This window comes from Marmota monax, unplaced genomic scaffold (genome assembly GCF_021218885.2).
Source record: "Marmota monax isolate L192 unplaced genomic scaffold, Marmota_monax_Labrador192_F-V1.1 WCK01_AAM20220418_F8-fsc00253, whole genome shotgun sequence".
Taxonomy (NCBI): domain Eukaryota; kingdom Metazoa; phylum Chordata; class Mammalia; order Rodentia; family Sciuridae; genus Marmota; species Marmota monax.
The window spans coordinates 1230404-1250111 of record NW_026695237.1 but is presented as its reverse complement, the minus strand read 5'-3'; the positions used below and the strand labels follow the sequence as shown (position 1 = coordinate 1250111).

Genomic DNA, 19708 nt, shown 5'->3' with positions numbered 1-19708 from the left:
TGTGTGTGTGTGTGTGTATTTGATACCAGGGATTGAACTCAGGGGCCCTTACCCACTGAGCCACATTCCCAGCCCTTTTTTGTACTTTATTTAGAGACAGGGTCTCACCGAGTTGCTTAGGGTCTTACTAAGTTGCTGAGGCTGGCTTTTAATTCACGATCCTTCTGCCTCAGCCTCCCAAGCTGCTGGGATTACAGGTGTGTGCCACTGTGACTGGCTTACTACACTATGTTATAGCAACTCTGTGATGAAACTGAGATCTAAGACTAGGTAATCTGCTCGAATCAGCTTTGTCTTACTCTACAGTGCCAGATTATAGAGTAACCTCAGAACTGTTCAGTTATATTTTTAAGATGGCAATACATGGGTAAATAAAGCTACCAGGTACTAAACATCTAATTAATTTCACATCTTAATTTTTGCCAAAGTATAGGCAAAAAGCAAAGCAAAACAAAACAACCAACCAAACAAAAACAAACAAACAAAAATCTGTCATTTGGAAGGGCTCTAAAAAACAAAGCCAAACTCTGAACAAGTACAATGAGAGACACCAAGCATTAAACACTTTTAAGAACTGAACTCCCTACAACTCACCCCCTGCAAAGACACTTAAAAAAGTTGTCTATAGTTTCAAGATCCTGGTAGACAGGAATCTTTCTAAGAGCGAGGGAAAAAAATTAAACAAAAAGAACAAAACACAACCTGGACCTATCCCTTCTCAAAATTCCCCAAGAAATACTGTAGTCTTGTTATTTTAATCAGCTTGGATATTCTAGAACACAAATTAAATGCTAACTTCTGTTTTAATTCCAACAATGCTCCAAGAAGCTAGATAGCAAAGCAGGGAAATACAATAGCACAAAAGATAAGTGCCTTGCTCAGTACTAGCAAGCCTAGGATAGCTACCCAAACTCTTCCACATAAAACTGTGTGTATAAGGCTACATGTCTCCTCTATGGGGATGCCTGCTAAGAATCCTAATCCTTCAGGGGTCCTCAGGTAACGAGAGAGGCACCTTTATAAGCCATGGACAAAGCAATAGGCAGTTTCTCCAGTGGGTTTTTAAAGACTGACAGTTAAACTAAAACAAGTGCTGTGGTGGAGGAATTGTTTCCACTTTACAGACAAACTGAGCCTTAAGCTGGGTATGGTGGTACACATCGGTAATTCCAGCTACTTGGGAGGCTGAGGCAGGAGGATCTCAAGTTTGAGGCTAGCCTGGCAACACAGCAAGAACCTGTCTAAAAATAAGATAAAGGAGCTGAGGATACAACTCATTGGTAGAGTGTTTGCCTAGTATGCATAGACCCTGGATTGAATTCCTAGTAATGTAAGGGGAGAGAGGTGGGGAAAAAGAAACTGAGCCCTAGCAAAAATAAACTCAATAGCCTCATCAGTGTATGCTTCTCCTTGGCCCATTGTATCCACCAGAACCTGACTGCCAACTTCAGGACAAATAATAGACATTTTGCTGCAGTTTTATTTCCCACTGTAAGGGTAATGTGGGAGCCATAAAAAGTCTGTACTTTGCTCATCCATTTATTAAAAGCAAACAACAACAAAAAAAATCTTTAATATTAAAATGTACTGCATAAGTGTCCAGGAGAGGCAGAGCTCTGATGTGCAAATTTAATCTTTACAGCTAAAAGCAACCCTTATAGGTATGACAAAGCATTGTCTTCACCTTACAAAGAAACAAGTCTACCCATTAAGATTATGTTAAGGTAGGCATGGTGGCGCACACTTGTAATCCCAGGGGCTTGGGAGGCTGAGGTAGGAGGATCCTAAATTCAAAGCCAGCCTCAGCAACTTAGTGAGGCCATATGCAATCTAGTGAGACTGTTTCAAAATAAAAGGGGTGGGGATGTGGCTTGGTCGTTAAGTACTCCTGGCTTCAATCCCTGGTATTTAAAAAAGAAACAGAAAAGCATAGATTATGTTATGGAATATCTTTTTCTTTGCAGCAGCTTCAGTACAACCCCAGGCCAAGATCATCAGCACAAGGATGGTCATCTTACAGCCAGGTCACTGCCCTGAAAATAAGTGTGCCCCTATGTTGCACCAGACTCTTCACACACATCAACTCTGGCTCCTACAGTTTAGCAAGGAGCTTATCAAACAGCTGATAAAACAGTTTGGGAGAACGTAAATCACAAATGACTGATCTGGGATGGTCTATCAGCATGGTGAGGAAGTGGTCTCTGTCATTTAAGACCTCTGAGCCTCTATGTTCTATTCTGTGAAATGGGCGTAAAAGTACCTATACCACCTGGCACAGTGGCACACGTTTGTAATCCCAGCAACTTGGAAGGCAAAGCCATCCTCAGCAACTTAGTGAGGCCCTCATCAACTTAGCTCAGTGGTAAAGCATCCCTAGTTTCAATCCCCAGTACAAAAAAAAAGACCTATACCACAGAGTTGTTAGGATTTATTATACAGAAACAACACACCACTGTACCACTGTGTCTAGTACATAATTGAAAACCCTCTTTATTTTCACCATGTTTACCAACCTTGAGGAACCCTTCATGAATTGTGTTCATGAAAAAAACAATGCACACAGGATAACACAATACCTGTTTAGTACAGTAGGCAAAGGTTAAGATAGTATTGTGAAATTTTGCTTAGGAAGCAATTTTAAAAATCAAACTGCAACATAATAAACTTTACATTTTGTACCAACAGGTGCCCATTCCTAAGTATGCAATTAAGCCAATGATAATCACATCCTATTTAAAAGTGAACTTCCCTCCCGAAGTTTATACAGACCTTCCTTCACAGAGGCCGTCCGTCGCCTTGTTCTTTTTCTACCTTTGTGATCTTCTTCTAGTATCTTATCATCAAAGCCAGTCAGTTCAATTGTTTCAGACTGACTTGTGGGTCCAGCTGAGAACCATTCTGGTTCTTCTTCTGTGTATGAATCATTTCTTCTGCGTTCTCCAAAGACACGCTTACTATCCCCAAACTCCCTCTGGAAAACAACAAAAAGATTTTAAAAAAAGAAAAAAAAATTCTAGTCAAAACATTTGTACTTTAATCAAAGTCTTAACAAATTAACTAATAATGCTTACTTCAATAAATAAACTATGCTGTGGACTTGAAGCCCATCACCATGTCCCCCTGCCCACCCTGCTCTATTCCTCCTTGTTTATTAGTTAAAAGTGGGCTATATTCATCTAGGTTCTAATATTAAGTCCCCAAACATGTGAGGTGTCAAAAGGTCTAGAAAACAAACCCTGAAACGCTTGTCCTTATAGTCCCTCTCACGATCTCTGTCTCTCAAGTCGCGTAGGTCCTTATCACTAAGACGGTGATCCTTCTCAAAGGTCCGGGCAGAGATTATCCTCCCACTGCCAATTCTTCGTCCACCAAGCAGGCGAAGCCCATCACTCTCTTTCTCCAATGGACTTCCTGAGCGACGGGAGCTAACAGCAGCTGTCACATGACAGCCCCCACCAAAGCTTCGTCTCTGTGGGATGAGAACAACATCTAAGTCGTCTTCTTTCACACGCTCTCGAGGATCTGGAAAGATGAGGGAAAGAGAATGGTAACCAAAGCCATAAGGATTTTTTTCTTTAGGTGATGTAGAAGGGGTAGGGTTGAAAAAAAAGTAATGGGGGGCTTATCAACAGATTCATAGTAACTCATACAGTATTATTTAAGTAAGACTTCTGCCTTTTCTCTTTGGAGCAGTAAAAGTACTTCACACTATACGATTTTCTGTGATTAGTATCTGATAAGACCTTACTAATTTAAGTAAAAGCAAATGTTTTATCTACTAAAAAACTAATAGGTGTCAGTATTTGGAAAAAAAATAACTGCTTAAAAAGTCTTTCTTCAGTAGATGGTATTGAACAGTCATACACACAAAATAATAAAATGCATCACACATATAACTGTAAAGCCTAACATGAGGAAAATCTTTGTGGCACTGGATTAGGAAAAGCTTTTTCAGCCATGACAAAGAAACTATGATCCATTTTAAAATACAGATAAATGGGGCTTGATTAAAATGTAAAATTTCCATTGTTTGAAAGACACCAATTAGAGAATGCAAAGACAGAGCAAACAATGACAAAATATTTTTGGCATATTTCTTACGAAAAATCTGTATTTGGGGGTGGGGTTGTAGCTCAGTGGTAGAGTGCTTGCCTTGTATGTGTGAGGCTGTGGATTCGGTCCCCAGCACCACATAAAAATAAAGATATTATGTCCATTTACAACTAAAAAAAAAAAAAAAAAAAGAATCTGTATTTAGAGTATTTAAAAGCTCAGTAACAAAAGACAAATTAAAAAAAAAAAAAAAAGAGTGGGCATGGTGGTGTACACCCATAATCCCAGCACCTGGGGAGGCTAAGGAAAGAGGATCACAAGTTTGAGACCAGCCTCAGTAACTTCATGAGACCCTGTCTCAAAAAACAAAAACTAAAAACAACCACCACCACCAAAAAAAAACACCACATGAAAAGGGAAATGCAAATTAGACCATGTGATATCACTACACACCTATTAGAATGGCTAAAATTAAAAAGTGAACATTTCAAGTGCTGACAGGAACGTGGAACAAGCAGAACCCTCATATTCTGCTGGTGGAAATGTAAAATAGAACACTTTGTCAAAGAGTTTGGCAGTTTTTCAAAACATTAAATATACATTTACCATACAACTCAGGCATTTTACACCTAGGTATTTAGCCAAGAGATAAGAAAGCATATGTCCATGCAGAGACTTATACATTAATGTTCACAGCAGCTTTGGTTAACAGTCAAAAACTAAACAACCCAAATGTCTATCAACTGATAAATGGATAAAATGTGATGAATCCATATAATGGAATAAAAAAGAACAAACTACACATTGAACTACAGGGATAAATCTTAATTGAGTGAAAGAAGGTATACATGAGGAGTACACATTGTAACAATTCCATTTATATACAATTCTAAGAAATATATACTGGTCTACAGTGATAGAAAGCAATTTACAGCTTGCCTGGTTGAGGAGGGTGAGGAGAGGTTAAAAGGAGGGACTCAGATACCTGGTAATTTTGGGGGGTGATGGAAATGCTTAGTATTTTTACTTTATTGTGGTAATGGTTTCACAAGTTACACAACAGTCTGAACTTTTTCTAATGGCATTCTGTATGTGCAGGCTACTGTATGTAAATTTTAATAAACTAAGAAAAACAAACACGTTGTCATGTAAAAAATATTTTCCTAGAAAACCCAGAAAACTGAAGTTTAGTCCAATTGAGAAGAACTTCCTTTAGTCATCTCACCAGAATTAGTTCCAGGATGTTTTGGTATAGACTTTCCTGGAATATCTGTGCTAGTCTGTTTTTTCAAAAACAGGATACAATGTAGATAGTTTTGTATAACTAGATTATTACTCAATATACATGCATATAATTTATAATAAACACACCTATAACACATTGTGACAGAACAAACAATGTAATAATCCTATATATGGGTATACCAAAGTCTATTCAATCTACTTCCACTAATGGATATTCATGTTCCTTCTAAATTTTCACTTTTTTTTTTTTCTTTCTTGATAGCAGGGATTGAACCCAGGGGTGCTTAACTGCCAAGCCACATTCCCTAGCACCCCCACTTTTTAAAAATTGTAGATAAAAAAATAAATAAAGGTATTGTATCTATGTGGTGTTGAGGATTGAACCCAGTGCTTCACACATGCTAGGCAAGCACTCTACCACTGAGCTATAGCCCCAGCCCCCAGCCCTCTTAAAAAATATTTAGAAATAGGGTCTAAGTTGCTGGGGCTGGCTTTGAACTCCAGATCCTCCTGCTTCAGCCTCCCAAGCTGCTGGGATTATACGTATGTGCTACAATGTCTGGGAGTTTTCACCATTTTAATAAAGTCTCTAATTCTGTTAGAATGTGTGTGGACACACATACATTTTTTGTTTTGTTTTTGGGTGGTACTGGGGATTGATCCCTGGGCCTCATGCATGATAGACAAATGTTCTACCACTGAGATGTATCTTCAGCCTAAGTGTACTTACAGACTGTATAGAACAATCTTTTTTTTGGATACTGGACATTGAACCCAGGGTCACTTTACCACTGAGCCACATCCCCGGCTCTTTTTATATTTTGAGATAAGGTCTTGCCAAGTTGCTTAGGGCTGTACTAAATTGCTCAGGCTGGTCTTGAACTTGTGATCCTCCTATCTCATCCTTTCAAGTCCCAACGATTATAGGTGTGTGCTACTGTGCCCAGTTTGTGTAGGAGAAACTTACAACTCAATCTAGAGCCACCCATATCTTCTTTGCTCAGTTCCAAGTTTTTATGATGGGTCTTCTCATCTCAAAAGAATTTCTTACGAGTTCCTTAAATGATTTTTATATTGCCAAGTCCCCATTTCACCCTTAAATAATATCTTTTCTAGTTTAAAGAGAAAAGGTACATAAGATCAAACTTTATTCTAGTCTCAAACCATTTCCAAACTCTATTTTGCTCACAGTTCATTATAAATTAATAATTGCCAGAACCAATTTACACCTAAGTACTAATCTTGTATGAGATGAAGCATGATCAGATTTACAGAACAGCTTTGTTATTATGCACACCAATGAAAGACATCTCTACATATCCTAATAACATAGTCTACTTGCCATTGCCATATAGGAAGATTATAATATTACCTTATTAATTAGGAAAATTTCAACTAGTAAATCAGTTTCCTGAAAACAGCTCCCTGCCACCATACATAAAACTCACAGCTAACAATGAAACTAGCAGCTAAGAGCTTGCCTCCCCCAAACCTCTGTCTCTACTTATAAGAGACTGTACTCACTCACCTATGATCCTACGCACCAGGGAGGGTCGGTCATTATCCAACTCTTTCTTCAGGTTTTCCACTGGTGAGTTACGCCCTGAAGCTGGGTAAAGAGAGGCATGCCACTTCTCAGGGTCCCAGACACCATCACTGTAGGTCAAAAGGTACTGAGAGTTAGCATTTGCAGCCATGAACTATATACGTGGGTAGTCTAATCTCTAACCTCTTCAGGTAATAAGTTAAGGAAACCCCTTTCCAATACAAAATTTCATGGTTGCCTTCAGAATGGTTACCTCTTAAGATGAGAACAAAAACAAGCAATTAATTTAATAATACCAACATGAACTTGAAACCAATGGTGTGCTGGGTAATGTAGTACATGCCTGTAATCCCAGTCAATCAGAAACTGAGGAAGGAGTATCCCAAGTTTGAGGCCAGTCTCAGGAATTTAGCTGGGTGTGGTGGCACACTGTAATCCCAGTGGCTCGGGAGGCTGAGGTAGAAGGGAAGCAAGTTCAAATCCAGCCTCAGCAAATTAATGAACCCTAGCGACTTAGTGAGGGCTGGGGATGTGGTTCAGTGGTAAGTTGCCCCTGGGTTTGATCCTTGGTACTCAAGGGGGGAAAAATTTAGTGAGACCCTCAGTGACTTAGTGAGACCTTGTCTCAATAAAAAATAAAGAGGAAGACAGTATGATGGTAGATGCCTGTAATCTCAGCAGCTTGTGGGGCTGTGGCAGAAAGATGGCGAGTTCAAGGCCAGCCTCAGCAATTTAGCAAGGCCCTAAGCAACTCAGTGAGACCTTGTCTCTAAATAAAATACAAAAAAGGGCTAGGGATGTGGCTCAGTGGTTAAGCGTCCCTGAATTCAATCCCTGGCACCATAAATAAATAAATAAATAAATAGGAAAGGGATGTAGCTCAGTGGAAGTTCAATCCCTAGTACTAAACAAATAACCAACCAGTGGTCTGTATACAAATGAAACATGTAGGGCACAAATCTTAGGGGTACATATGGATTATGGTTACTTGTCCTATACAAAAATTTTCATAAACATTTTGATTACTCATCAGTACTAACAGCTGATAAAAAGAAAAAACAAAAACAAAAAACCTTAATCCTTTTAACAGAAGCACTTCCTGGAATGTTTAATATGTATTTTTTCCAAAACTTTATGCAGTCTCACTTTTTCCACAAGCAGGACATCTCTTTAGCACCTAGGATGTGTAGTTTAGGTTTTTGTGTTGATCCCCTCCCCCCTTTTTTGTAGTTAGACACAATACCTTTATTTTATTTATTTTTATGTGGTGCTGAGGATCAAACCCAGTGCCTCCCACATGGTAGATGAGCATTCTACCGCTGAGTCACAACACCAGCCCTTTGATTCCCTCTTTAATGAAGTGATAGGCAGTAGACTGCGCAGAGCAAAAGCTCTGGAGCCCAACAATCTGGGATCAAATTCTAGCTTTGCTACCACATCCTAGACATGTTTTTGGGCTGTCTTCACAAAAAGGATAACCATAAAGCAGAACAGGCTGCACTATATAGTGACATCATACTCCACATATGTCTTTCGTGGGCTGCCTTCCATGAAGCAGAAGTATGTGGTAGCACTTGACTCAGTATTTACTACGTAGTAGGTACATAACTTTTTATTTTTGTAGTACTGGGGGAGTAAATACACATCTTGCACATGGTAGGCAAGTGCTCTACCAGTGGCTCATTTGAAAAAGTGAGCCAACCTCTCAGTTTGAAACCTTTTACAATAAAGGAGATATTACCTATCTTCTGCTGTTTGTGAGGATTACTTGGAGTTTAAGAGCCCAACAAATCTTCATTCTCAAAGAGAAGAGAAACAACAGAATGAAGCTCTTTTCCTCTTCATCTCTTATTTTTGGTATTATCACTAGGTACAATGTCCCTACTTCAGAATAAAAGTTAGTATGTCTGCTTATAACTTTATTTTTTTTAAATGTTTTTTTAGTTGTTGATAGACCTTTATTTTATTTATTTTTCTGAGGTGCTGAGAACTGAATCCAATTCTCACAAATGCTGGGCAAGTGTGCTTCCGCTGCGCCACAGCCTCAGCCCCTGCTTATAACTGTGTCAAGAAGAAACAGTTGCAACAATTCCAACCTGAGGCATAAAAAGGTTTTACAATGAAAAACAAACAAACAAAAAAACAAGGAAACCAACACCACAGGCATATCTGAAGATAAATGCTAAAAATGCTAGCCAATCAAAATAGTCATTATTCCAATATCATCTTCATCAGGAGAATGCGGTGAAGCATCTAGGTTTAACAGCCTTGAGTCCACATACAAAATTTAAGTGACCCACTCAACTAAGAAATGAAACCTAATATGATACTTTGTATGTTAAAAACATGAACAAATATGAATCATCTACTTTCATTTTTTAATATATATTTTTAGTTCTTGATGGATCTTTACATTTTATTTATTTTTTAATTATTTTAGTTATAGATTATAGATGGACAAAATACCTTTATTTTTATGTAGTGCTGAGGATCAAATCCAGTGTGAGGCAAACACTCCACCACTGAGCCACAATCCAGCCCCTTACCTTGCTATTTAAGAAATGACTAAGGTGATCATAAGAAGTATGAGAGAGGGTTATTATAGGAGATTTTCAGACCATTTTCAGTTGTAGTGTCTTCAAACCAAAGCTGTCTATCTTTTCTAAAAGAGGCTAAGAAGCAATAAGGCTAATGTGAATGATTAAATGGTTATTGGTTTGGGGGGACACAGGTAAAGGGCTTAGAACACTCCTGGGGCAGGCCCTTAAAGAAGTACCCTAAAAGCACAGAGCAAGAACCATAAAGTATGGAGAAAAGATCCTGGTGAGGACTCTTGGGTTCAAGTCTCATCTCTCTTTCCTGTTTATTTTGTTGTTGTAGTACTGGCTGTTGAACCCAGGTCCTTGTGCATGCGAGGCAAGCTTTCTACCACTAAGCTATAACTCCAGCCCTATTTTTTCTGCTTTCTATGTGACTTTGATCAAATCATTTTCTAGTTTTAGTTTCATGATCAGTTTCCTGAAGTTCATGTTATTATCTCATGAAGTCCTTTCTTCATTTATAATTGTGCCCCAAAACCTTAAGATTATTCTTAATTTACCAAGTGTGATAAAACAAATGAACAAAAAATTTACAAGTAGAACTTAATGACTTATAATGATAGTGATACCTGTCATATTTTTCGGAAAGGCATGAAGGTCTCTGTTTGGAATGGGGGCGTTCTTTTATATCCAAGAGCTCCTCCTAAAAAGAGAAATCAAATGGGGATTTTGAATTACAGTTTTCAGGCCATACACTTTCAACTTCTTTCTCCTCTGATTAATTCTGAGTATCTACCTTAAACATTTCACACAATTCTTATTTGTACTTTTGACTTATTTCAGGAAGGACTGGAGGTTTGGACAAGAATGCTATGCAATGGAAGAGAGGTAATGGTTTAGCGGGATGGTAATCGTGATAAAAGCACAATTTATGCACGTATAGAAATGTCAGTGAAAACCATCAAGTTGCACAATTAAAGTTGATAATTATAACAAAAAAAGAATGAGAATATTCTTTTACAATCTCTTATCTAGTTCCAAGAGAGAATCTGGCCCTACAGATTTTTTTTTCTTTTTAATTTTGAGACAGGGTCTTGCTAAGATGCCAAAGGCTGGCCTCAAATTGTAATCCTTCTGCCTTAGCCTCCCGAGTAGCTAAGATTAGGCATGTAACACCTTGCCCAGCTCAGAAATTATTTCAGGGACACTTTTTCCATTCTCTCAAGGACTGTGTCTTCAGCAGAGGAGAGACATCAACCCATCACAAACAATAGATGACTTCAGATATAGGGACTTCTGCAGACCCTGGTTGAAAAGGCCTGTCAGATTTATATAACTACAGTTATCAATAATACTTTAATCTACCCCCCCCCATTCCAATTTTGTCATTTTTTTTTACTTTCTCTCCCTTCAAACACAGGAACCAGTCTAGAATCTGGTTGTTATCTCACTTGGGTCTCTACAACTTTTATCTACGATGACACTGACATTTCTAAATAATGTAGTCTCTCTCCCTTTTTTGCAGTATTGGAATTGAATCTAGGACCTAGAACTTGCTACGTAAGTGCTCTACTACATACCTACCTCTCACTTTTTAAGAGAACATTCATTTTGGCTTTGTCTGAGGTTTCCTTATGCTTAAGGTTAAAGTATTCCTGGAGCCAAACACTAACTTAAGAGAAACAGTATCACTGCTGGATGCCATGATATTCAGCTGCTAGCACTTGGCATCATATGTAAACATACATCTTTCCTTCTCCCCCAGTTATTATTTTTAAAAAAAATTTTTTAGACATTATGTCTTTACTTTATTCATTTATTCATATGTGGTGCAGAGAATCGAACCCAGTGCTTCACACATACTAGGCAAATGCTCTACCACTGAGCCACAATCCCAGCTCCCCAGTTATTCTTTATATTGATATGGAATCATGATTCTTAGTTTTTCCAATGATCTATAATTTGTTATTGTTCTTAATTATTTTAGTGCCCAAATTATCCCAGATTGTCAGCTGAAGCTTTTTCAGGCTGGCTCACATGTTCTTTCAATATGCTCCCATCTTTTGTAAAAACAAAACAAAACAAATAAAAAAACACTGCTTTACTGATTTAGCTTGTACCTATCCTGTCCTAATGCTGGATTTAGCCATTTCTCTGAGAAATTCTAGTCCCATAAGAAACCAAAATCTGGGAACAAGGTGTGTGTTTATTTGGTTATAGGCTCTTTCATCTGACCCAGGAAACACATGCATTTCTATATGGATGCAAACATACATACAAACCAATACACATACATGCACACTTATAGGAATATACACAAAATCGACTGCGTCTTATTGATATATATATAAACATTTTCATAATAAAATAAATAAAGCAATCCACAAACTTTCATTAGCAGTAAAATGCTGCAACTGCCTAGCAAGAAAGCATGGAGCATTGTGCCATGACCTCTACAACACTCCCATTCCAGACCTCACAAGAGGAGAATGCAGGCTGCTTCCATATTTTGAGGTATCAGAGGGATAGATTTGCTCTCTCAGCCTATAGGAATCACTGCATATAACAATGGCACAAATTCACTGTCTTCAGATTGCTGGAGTCTTTAAATGTTTTCAGGTGAGCAAAATATCCTACAACCAGAGGAAATTTTAGTTTTAAAACCAGGATATCAATTAAATACTTTCATTTATTTAGGATTTACTTATAAATTACCTTATTTATTGGGTAGAAATACCTAAAAAAGTTTAGATGCCTAAGATAAACAGAATTTCAAATATAAGACAATGTCTAGAGGCAGTCTAAATTCTCAAAAAAACTGTCAAAGGCCGGGCACAGAGGCACACACCTGTAATCCCAGTGGCTTGGGAGACTGAGGCAGGGGAGGATCTCAAGTTCAAAGTCAGCCCTAGCAATTCAGCGAGGCACTAAGCAATTTAATGAGACCCTGTCTCAAAATAAAAAATAAAAAAGCTGGGGATATAGTTCAGTGGCTAAGCACCCCTGGGTTCAATCCCCCAATACAAAAACCAAAACACAATAAATTAAAAAAACTGTCATGCCACCTATAAATCAATAAAGACAAGAGTTCAGACAAATGTGCAGGGCAGATAGAGTGTCAGAGCTTTGAAGATGGGATGGGGATATAGCTTAGTGAAAGAGCTTTGCCTAGCATGCTCAAGGTCCTAGTTCAATCCCCAGAAGCACAAAACAAAACAGACCTGTGGAGATAAATACAACATTGGGGCAGGGGGGGCAGGGAGGCAGGGCAAATAGACCAATAGTAGTAATACCAATAGCAGATGTCACAGTAAAAAATCCTAAAAAGCACTGTGCAAAAGGCTTCAAAGTTTTCCAGTTTACAGTGATACAGCCCTTGCCTAATATTCAATGAGGCCCTGAGTTTGGTCCTTAGCACCACCACCTCCCCACTGAAGGAGGAAAATATATTCAGGTAGAAACAGGAAATACCCTGCAACGTAGGAAATACACATAATACTACAGGGGAGGGAAAAAAAAAAAAAACAACACTGTCAAATAAATAATTTTCTGCTACTAGAAGTAACTCAAGGGGCCGGGGTTGTGGCTCAGTGGTAGAGTGCTTGCCTAGCATGCACAAGGCACTATGTTCGATTCCCGGGCACCACATTAAAAAAACAAACAACAACAACAAAGATGTAACTCAAAGATTATTACAAATTGCCTTACCCTTCTCAAATTCAAACATCAAACTAAGAACCTTAGCATATTGCTACCCAAGGATGATATACTTCACCGTTAAATGTACATATTCTCATTAAGTATAACTAAAAAAAGCCAATTTAAAAAAATAAATGTATTCTCAATATACAGAAGTTTCTAAACAATGGGGTTTGTTTGGAGGAAAAAAAACCTTTTAACTCCAACATATAACAAGGATCTAAGTTCTTCATTACTATTAGCTATTTGCTGAAACGCTGATGATTTAAGAATCAACCAGAAGGGCTGGGATTGTGGCTCAAGGGGTAGAGTGCTCGCCTAGCATGTGTGAGGCACTGGGTTTGATCCTCAGCACCACATAAAAATAAAAAACAATACTGTATCCACCTGAAACTAAAAAATAAATATTTAAAAAAAAAAAAAAAAAGAATCAACCGGAAAAGATTAACATTTTAACACATCCACAAAACATTTAGGAGGGCCAAATTTTGGTCCTGCTGGTCAAGATAAAGAAATATTTTAATGACAGATGCAGTGGTGCTGCCTGTGATCCCAGCAACTTGGGAGGTTAAGGAAGGAGAATAGCAAATTCAAGTCCAGCTCAGCAACTGAGCCAGGTCCTAAGTAACTTAGAGAGACCCTTCCTCAAAATAAAATAAAATAAAATAAAAAGAAAAGACTGGTGATGTGGCTCAGCAGCAAAGCACCCATGGTTAAAAACCTAGTATAAAAAAAAAAAATTACTACTTTGAGTTGAGTCCAATAGTGTAGCTTAGTGGTAGAGTACTCATGCGACATGCCTAAGGCCCTAGATTCAATTCCCAGCACCATAAAGGAAAAAAAAAAAAAAAAGAAGAAGAAGAAAAAAAGCTTTGAATTGAGCATTTTTCTCAAAATGTGGCCCAAGGTCCAAGAGAGGGCGCCTCCTTGCTGGGTTTAGAAAGCCAAATGTGTTACATTCCAAAAGATCCTAAAAATGTATAAAAGATAGTATCCCCCTTTAAAATGCCTGAGAGAATCCCTCCCTTAAGCAGTGAGGAAAGAAACCACGAGTTAAGTTATTGCAATTGCTCTTTTCTTCACTGTCTACAGAACTCTTCCTGTGTTCCAGGCTCAGTGCCCAGCCATCAGCAGATGATTCTTATCCTTGCCCTTATGGCTCTTCCAGTCTCTTAAGAGAAGTGTTCAACTGCCATCTCATTAAAAACCCTTCACATCAGTAATTTCTGGAAAAACAGACCTTTTGGGGATATTTTCGAAGAAAACTCTCAACTGTGGCTAAAGGAAAAATACTTGGAAAATGCCCACTCTTAACTAGGAGTGCTCCCTCCTCATGAATATTTCATGAGAGAATGTGAGTTTACCCTTTTGTAAGAATCCATGGGAACTTACTGATAATGGGCAATTTCACAAAAATTATCACCTGGGCAAAAAAAATGAGTCAATACCCAGCTGAGACCTCAGTTTTTGCACAAGTTACTAAAACTTGATCAGGCAAGAACAATCTGTTATTTGCCCAAGTGTCACATACCCAAGGAAGTATGAACACATTTTCTTAGTTGCAGCAGTCTTCCTTAAAGAGTAACTGTGAAACTTCCCCAATCTATTTGTGAATTACCAATGTGGGCACCCACTTTTGGTGGTCATCATTAAAGCAGAAAGCAAATTAATCTGAATATAAGTCCAAAACAACAATAGTTAAGAACCTAAGCAATTTCTTTCTGTAGGATCCTACGCAGAAGCAACTATGCATTCTGAAATTATAGAAGAATTTTACCAGGCTGGGGTTGTGGCTCAGAGGTAGAGTGCTTGCCTAGAACGAGTGAAGCCCTCCCTGGGTTCGATCCTTAGCACCACATATAAATAAAATGAAGATATTGTGTCCAATTACAACTAAAAAAATAAAAATAGAAAAAATAATTTTACCCAAGTCACATTTATAGAAGAGGACAAAAGGTGAACTCTACCTTTGTGAACTGATTTCAATACACAAGAAAATTAAAAAATTCAATATTTTATAATTAAGATAGGTGTTTAAGAAACAAACTATTTCATTGTTAATGGCCAAAGCACTCTAGAAGTAACCTAAGCTCTTCCTAAAGAGGGTGACTGTTCTGACAGTAGCAATTAGGTTGAGGTCCATCTTTGACCACCTTTCCTTGTTCTTACCCTCCACATGCCCACTAGTGTTGGTCCTGGCCCATTAGGCTTGCAGATGGTTGCTGAACTGACCAAACACTTCATTCTATAGAGTAACTTTCTCAAAAGATTAGAAAGTTTTAAGCTAGGCCCGATGTCACACATCTATAATCCTAGTGACTTGGGAGACTGGGGCAGGATGATCACAAGTTTGAAGCCAGCCTCAGCAACTTAGTGAGATCCTATCTCAAAAAATAAAAAGGACTGGTAGTGTAGCTCAGTGGTAGAGCACTTGCCTACTATCTGTGAGGTCTTTCGTTCAATTCCAAGTACTGAAGGAGGGGGAGATTAGAAAGCTTTAAAAATAGATCACAACAGCATTAATAGGGCAATAGTGAACAACCACACATGGGGTGTGGGGGATTCATTCCATCATCTCCCATTCATGAAGCTAGTTGCTAAAAGGGCACCATTTAGTTATTATAGGAGGTTGGGATTTATATCAGATCACACAATGTTGGCAAATAAGTCTTACACCTGGATTCACCCAAGCATCTATCAGTGACTGATTTGATATAATTTTCTTCTAATGGAAGAATTTATATGAAATTAAGAAAATGGGAATGGAAAAAACAGGAAAGCATTTTTTTCTTTTTGGTTCATGTATTTTTCACTGATCTGGCCAATGCAATAAAAATAAACCTTGGCTTTAAAAAGTGCTCATACAACGGATATAAGCAAAGTAAAACAATAAGTAAACAGGCAGAAAATACTAAAGGAAACCTAAATATGTAAATCTTTTAGGGCTTTCTGGTTCCATATTAAAATGGAATGGTTTACCAATGACACTTAGAAAATAAGCATCTTGATCTAAAGTTTGTAGCTAAAGGAGGTACATCTTTTAGTATCTACTCCCACTACGCATTCTGACATTATAGAAGAATTTTACCTGAGTCACATTTATAGAAGAGAACAAAAGGTGAACTCTACCTCTGTGAACTGATTTCAATTCACAAGAAAATTAAAAAAAAAAAAAATCAATATTTTATAATTAAGATAGGTGTTTAAAAAACAAACAATTTCATTGTTAATGGCCAAAGCATCTAGAAGTGACCTAGAGATGAATAGATCATAAGCAGTTAGCATCTACTGTGTCAGGCACTTTTCTAAGCACTTGGCATGCATTTTCTCCAGTATTCTCCATAAAGTCCTACAAGATAGGTCTTATTCTATTTTCATTTTACAGAGCAAAAGGATGAAATTTAGAGACATTAAATATATGGCTGAAGGCCACATGGTAGAGTGGAGATCCTAATCCAAGAGTGGGACTCAACCTCTCCTTATCCTCTCTCAATGCTCTTAAGGGAGTAAGGGAAGGTATACCACCCTTTCCCACAGCTCAGCCACTTAGTGCTGGCCTTGCCACTGTCCAGTGGACTACTGGGAACCGTAAGTCAAAAAGCCACATTCTCAGGCAGGTTGCTTCTAATCTAGCCTTCTCTTAAAGGTCCCACCATAAATTTTTATGTTAAAGGATCTAATTGTACAATGACTGGATTCTTATCTGGCTAGAAGTATCCACCATGATAAGCAAGTAGGAAAGGACATTCATGGGGGCAAGGTCCCTGAATCCCAACTTTTCAAGAATAATAGTTAGAGAAAGTTATCATATCTATGGTCTTAGTTGGATGTGATGATACACGTACGTAATCCCAACGACTCATGAGGCTAAGGCAGAAGGATCATAGTTTGAGGACAGCCTCAGCAATTTATTGAGAACCTGTCTTAAAATTTAAAAGGCTGAGGATGTAGCTCAGTGGTAGAACACCCTTTGGTTCAATCCCCAGAACCAACAAAAGAAAAAAAAAAAAAAAGCCATCTACAGTCTTGCCAGCCAGTCTGAGAACTTTTCACAAAGTTTTTGGTACTGGAGATTGAATCCAGCAGTGCTTTACCACTGAGCTACATCCCCAGACCTTTTAATTCTTAGACAGGGTCTCACTTAGTTGCTGAGGCTGGCCTCAAACTTGCAATACTCCTGCATCAGTCTCTTGAGTTGCTGGGATTACAGACATGTTCCACTGTGCCAGGCTAGCTAGGTTTTCTGGACAGCTGACACATTAAGATTATATAATGATCTTTTATACCATAATTCTGTCTTTCCTTAAATAAACAGGCATCCTTAATTTTTAGCTAAGTATGTCACTCAAAAGCCACCTGTTCGAGGCTAGTACTCAACTCAGTTTATGGAAGATATGCATGAAGTTACCAACAAAATCTTTGTATAGGAAAAACTGGCTACGTAATTACTGTTTCTACCTGAAATTAAGTTTTATTCTTTTCTCAGAGGCTAAATTTCAAGTCTTATACTGATTCTCTCCATGGAAGCTATGAGGATTGCTCAAATATATCCACTTCAGTTGCTCATCTATTTTCTTAATGGCTTTAAAGCACAGATATAGATGTGGCTGTAACCACAGCAATGAGCAACTGGCCAGCCAGCCACAAACTAGGCTGGCCTCCTTTGAAGACTGTGCATATACTAAGAATTAAAATGGTGCCCATTTATAACTAGTCAAGGTAATAAAGAACCCACATTAAGTTAAAACTCAAGAAAACTCATGCTTTTTAGCTAGTAAATTTAACATGCATGCTCAACACTGGTATAAGCTGAATTTTTTGAGCATCCTCTGCTTTTGTTCCCTGTCCAAGTGGCAGATGATAACATTTAATAAGGAGCTGGTAGCAAAATACAGGAGGAGCAAAGGAGGAACAATACAATGTACACTCTGATCTAAGATTAGCCTGTTCACTTTAAGAAAAACATGAATATGAATAATGGGACAGTCTAAAACATTTCTATTTTGTATTTCAAGTAGAAGATGGCATCACTAATAGATCAGATGGTAATACACTTCAAAAACTGGTAAATGAGTGCTTCTGATGAGGTAAGAAAAAGCTGAATGATTCCCCCCGATTTTTCCACTAATATAAGCACCACTGCCGTCTCTGTTTCCTAAATCAATGATTTGCAAACTCGAATCAGAATCCCCTGAAGGGCTTATTAAATGCTCACAGCTGAGATCTAAACCCTAGAGTTTCTGGCTTAATACAACAGAAAACGGACTTGAGATTTTTATTTGTAACAAGTTACTAGATGATACTAATGTTGGTTGGTGTCTGCATTTTGAGAAAAGTTTTTAACTAGCAATGATTGCACTTTGAGGGCCACATTTTGATAATCACTGTCTAAACCATTTTTCATCTACAACTTTCAGATGAGACTCGACTCTATAACCTCCCCAAATCCTTCAATATAATACAATCACTTTAAAAACACAAATGTAAATACTACCAACAGATAGCTTTTGGTCTTAGGAAACTAGCCTAGCAAAATAGACCTGAGTTTATAAATTAATGGCTAGGCTGAGGCATGAGGATTGCAAAGTTGAGGCTTAAGCAACTTAGTAATTTAGTGAGACATTCTCTGGCTCTCAAGAACAAATAAAAAAAGGACTGGGATGTAGCTCAGTGGAAAGTGCCCTTAAGGTTCAATTCCCAGTACCAAAAATTAATTAATGGCTCAAAATCATAAGGAAACAGATGCATATGATAAACTCACTTATAACCATTCCAGTTAACTGTCACTGAGGCTTATGGATAGGTGTGAAAGCACCCAGTGTGACTCTAACTTGAGTTCCTAAGATATTCTTGGAAGCACAACAGATACCATCTGAACCCTGAGGAGTGAATATCTCAGTTGCCTGACAACACCAACACATTTATCAAGTTTTCCAAGGAAGACTAAAGTCTTATTACTATGAGTGAGTTCCCTCCTGGGAGCTGCTTAAAAAGCCAAATCTTCTGGACCATGCAGAATTAACTTTATCAAGGTTAATAGACTTATAATATGATCCCTGAGCACATAACATGTGAGAAGCAAGCTGGATCAAAGGATGTCCTAACACAAAGAGAAACTGTTATGTTTACCCTAGAAAGCACCTGACCAAACATCTGCACTCTTCTACCTTCATTTGGGGATGGGGAGTTTGAATTCTCAACAACAGACAATATTATCCCAAAAAGCCGCTGAACATTAAACTAAGACGGGTGAAAGGTTAAGGAGCCCTATCATCTAGCCTATGTATTTTTCTGCTCTTGTAAGGAAACACTCTATATTTACCAGTTTCCACAGAGTATCACCTATAAAAATCATTGATGAGTTTCCCTTTACGGCTTCTAGACCTTCTATCCTGTGAACATGAAGTGGCAGGAACTTCACTAAATGCTTTATGTACTCCAATAATTTGATCTCAGTATGTATTATTCCAGTTATAGAAAATGCTTCATTAAACCAGTTCTGTAAGGCATACTTAAGAATTCTGAGGTTGGATTATAAAAAAATTGACTATGACAAGCTTCTGAATCTTTATATATATTATATATATATTGTATACACACACACACACACGGAATTGATCCTAGG

General features: G+C 38.0%; 1 protein-coding gene across 4 annotated transcripts in view; it reads right to left on the bottom strand.

The window, feature by feature from the left end:
• The window catches only part of Eif4enif1 (eukaryotic translation initiation factor 4E nuclear import factor 1), a 50648-nt gene that overhangs the window by 27330 nt on the left and 3610 nt on the right, over window positions 1-19708 (bottom strand). For all 4 annotated transcript variants that reach the window (XM_046439423.2, XM_046439424.2, XM_046439425.2 and 1 more), the window contains exons 3-6: window positions 10014-10087; window positions 6827-6954; window positions 3236-3522; window positions 2770-2971 (exon numbers count right to left, since the gene is read on the bottom strand). In XM_046439423.2, the coding sequence (XP_046295379.1) occupies window positions 2770-2971; window positions 3236-3522; window positions 6827-6954; window positions 10014-10087 (691 nt within the window). The remainder of the gene's footprint in view (window positions 1-2769; window positions 2972-3235; window positions 3523-6826; window positions 6955-10013; window positions 10088-19708) is intronic.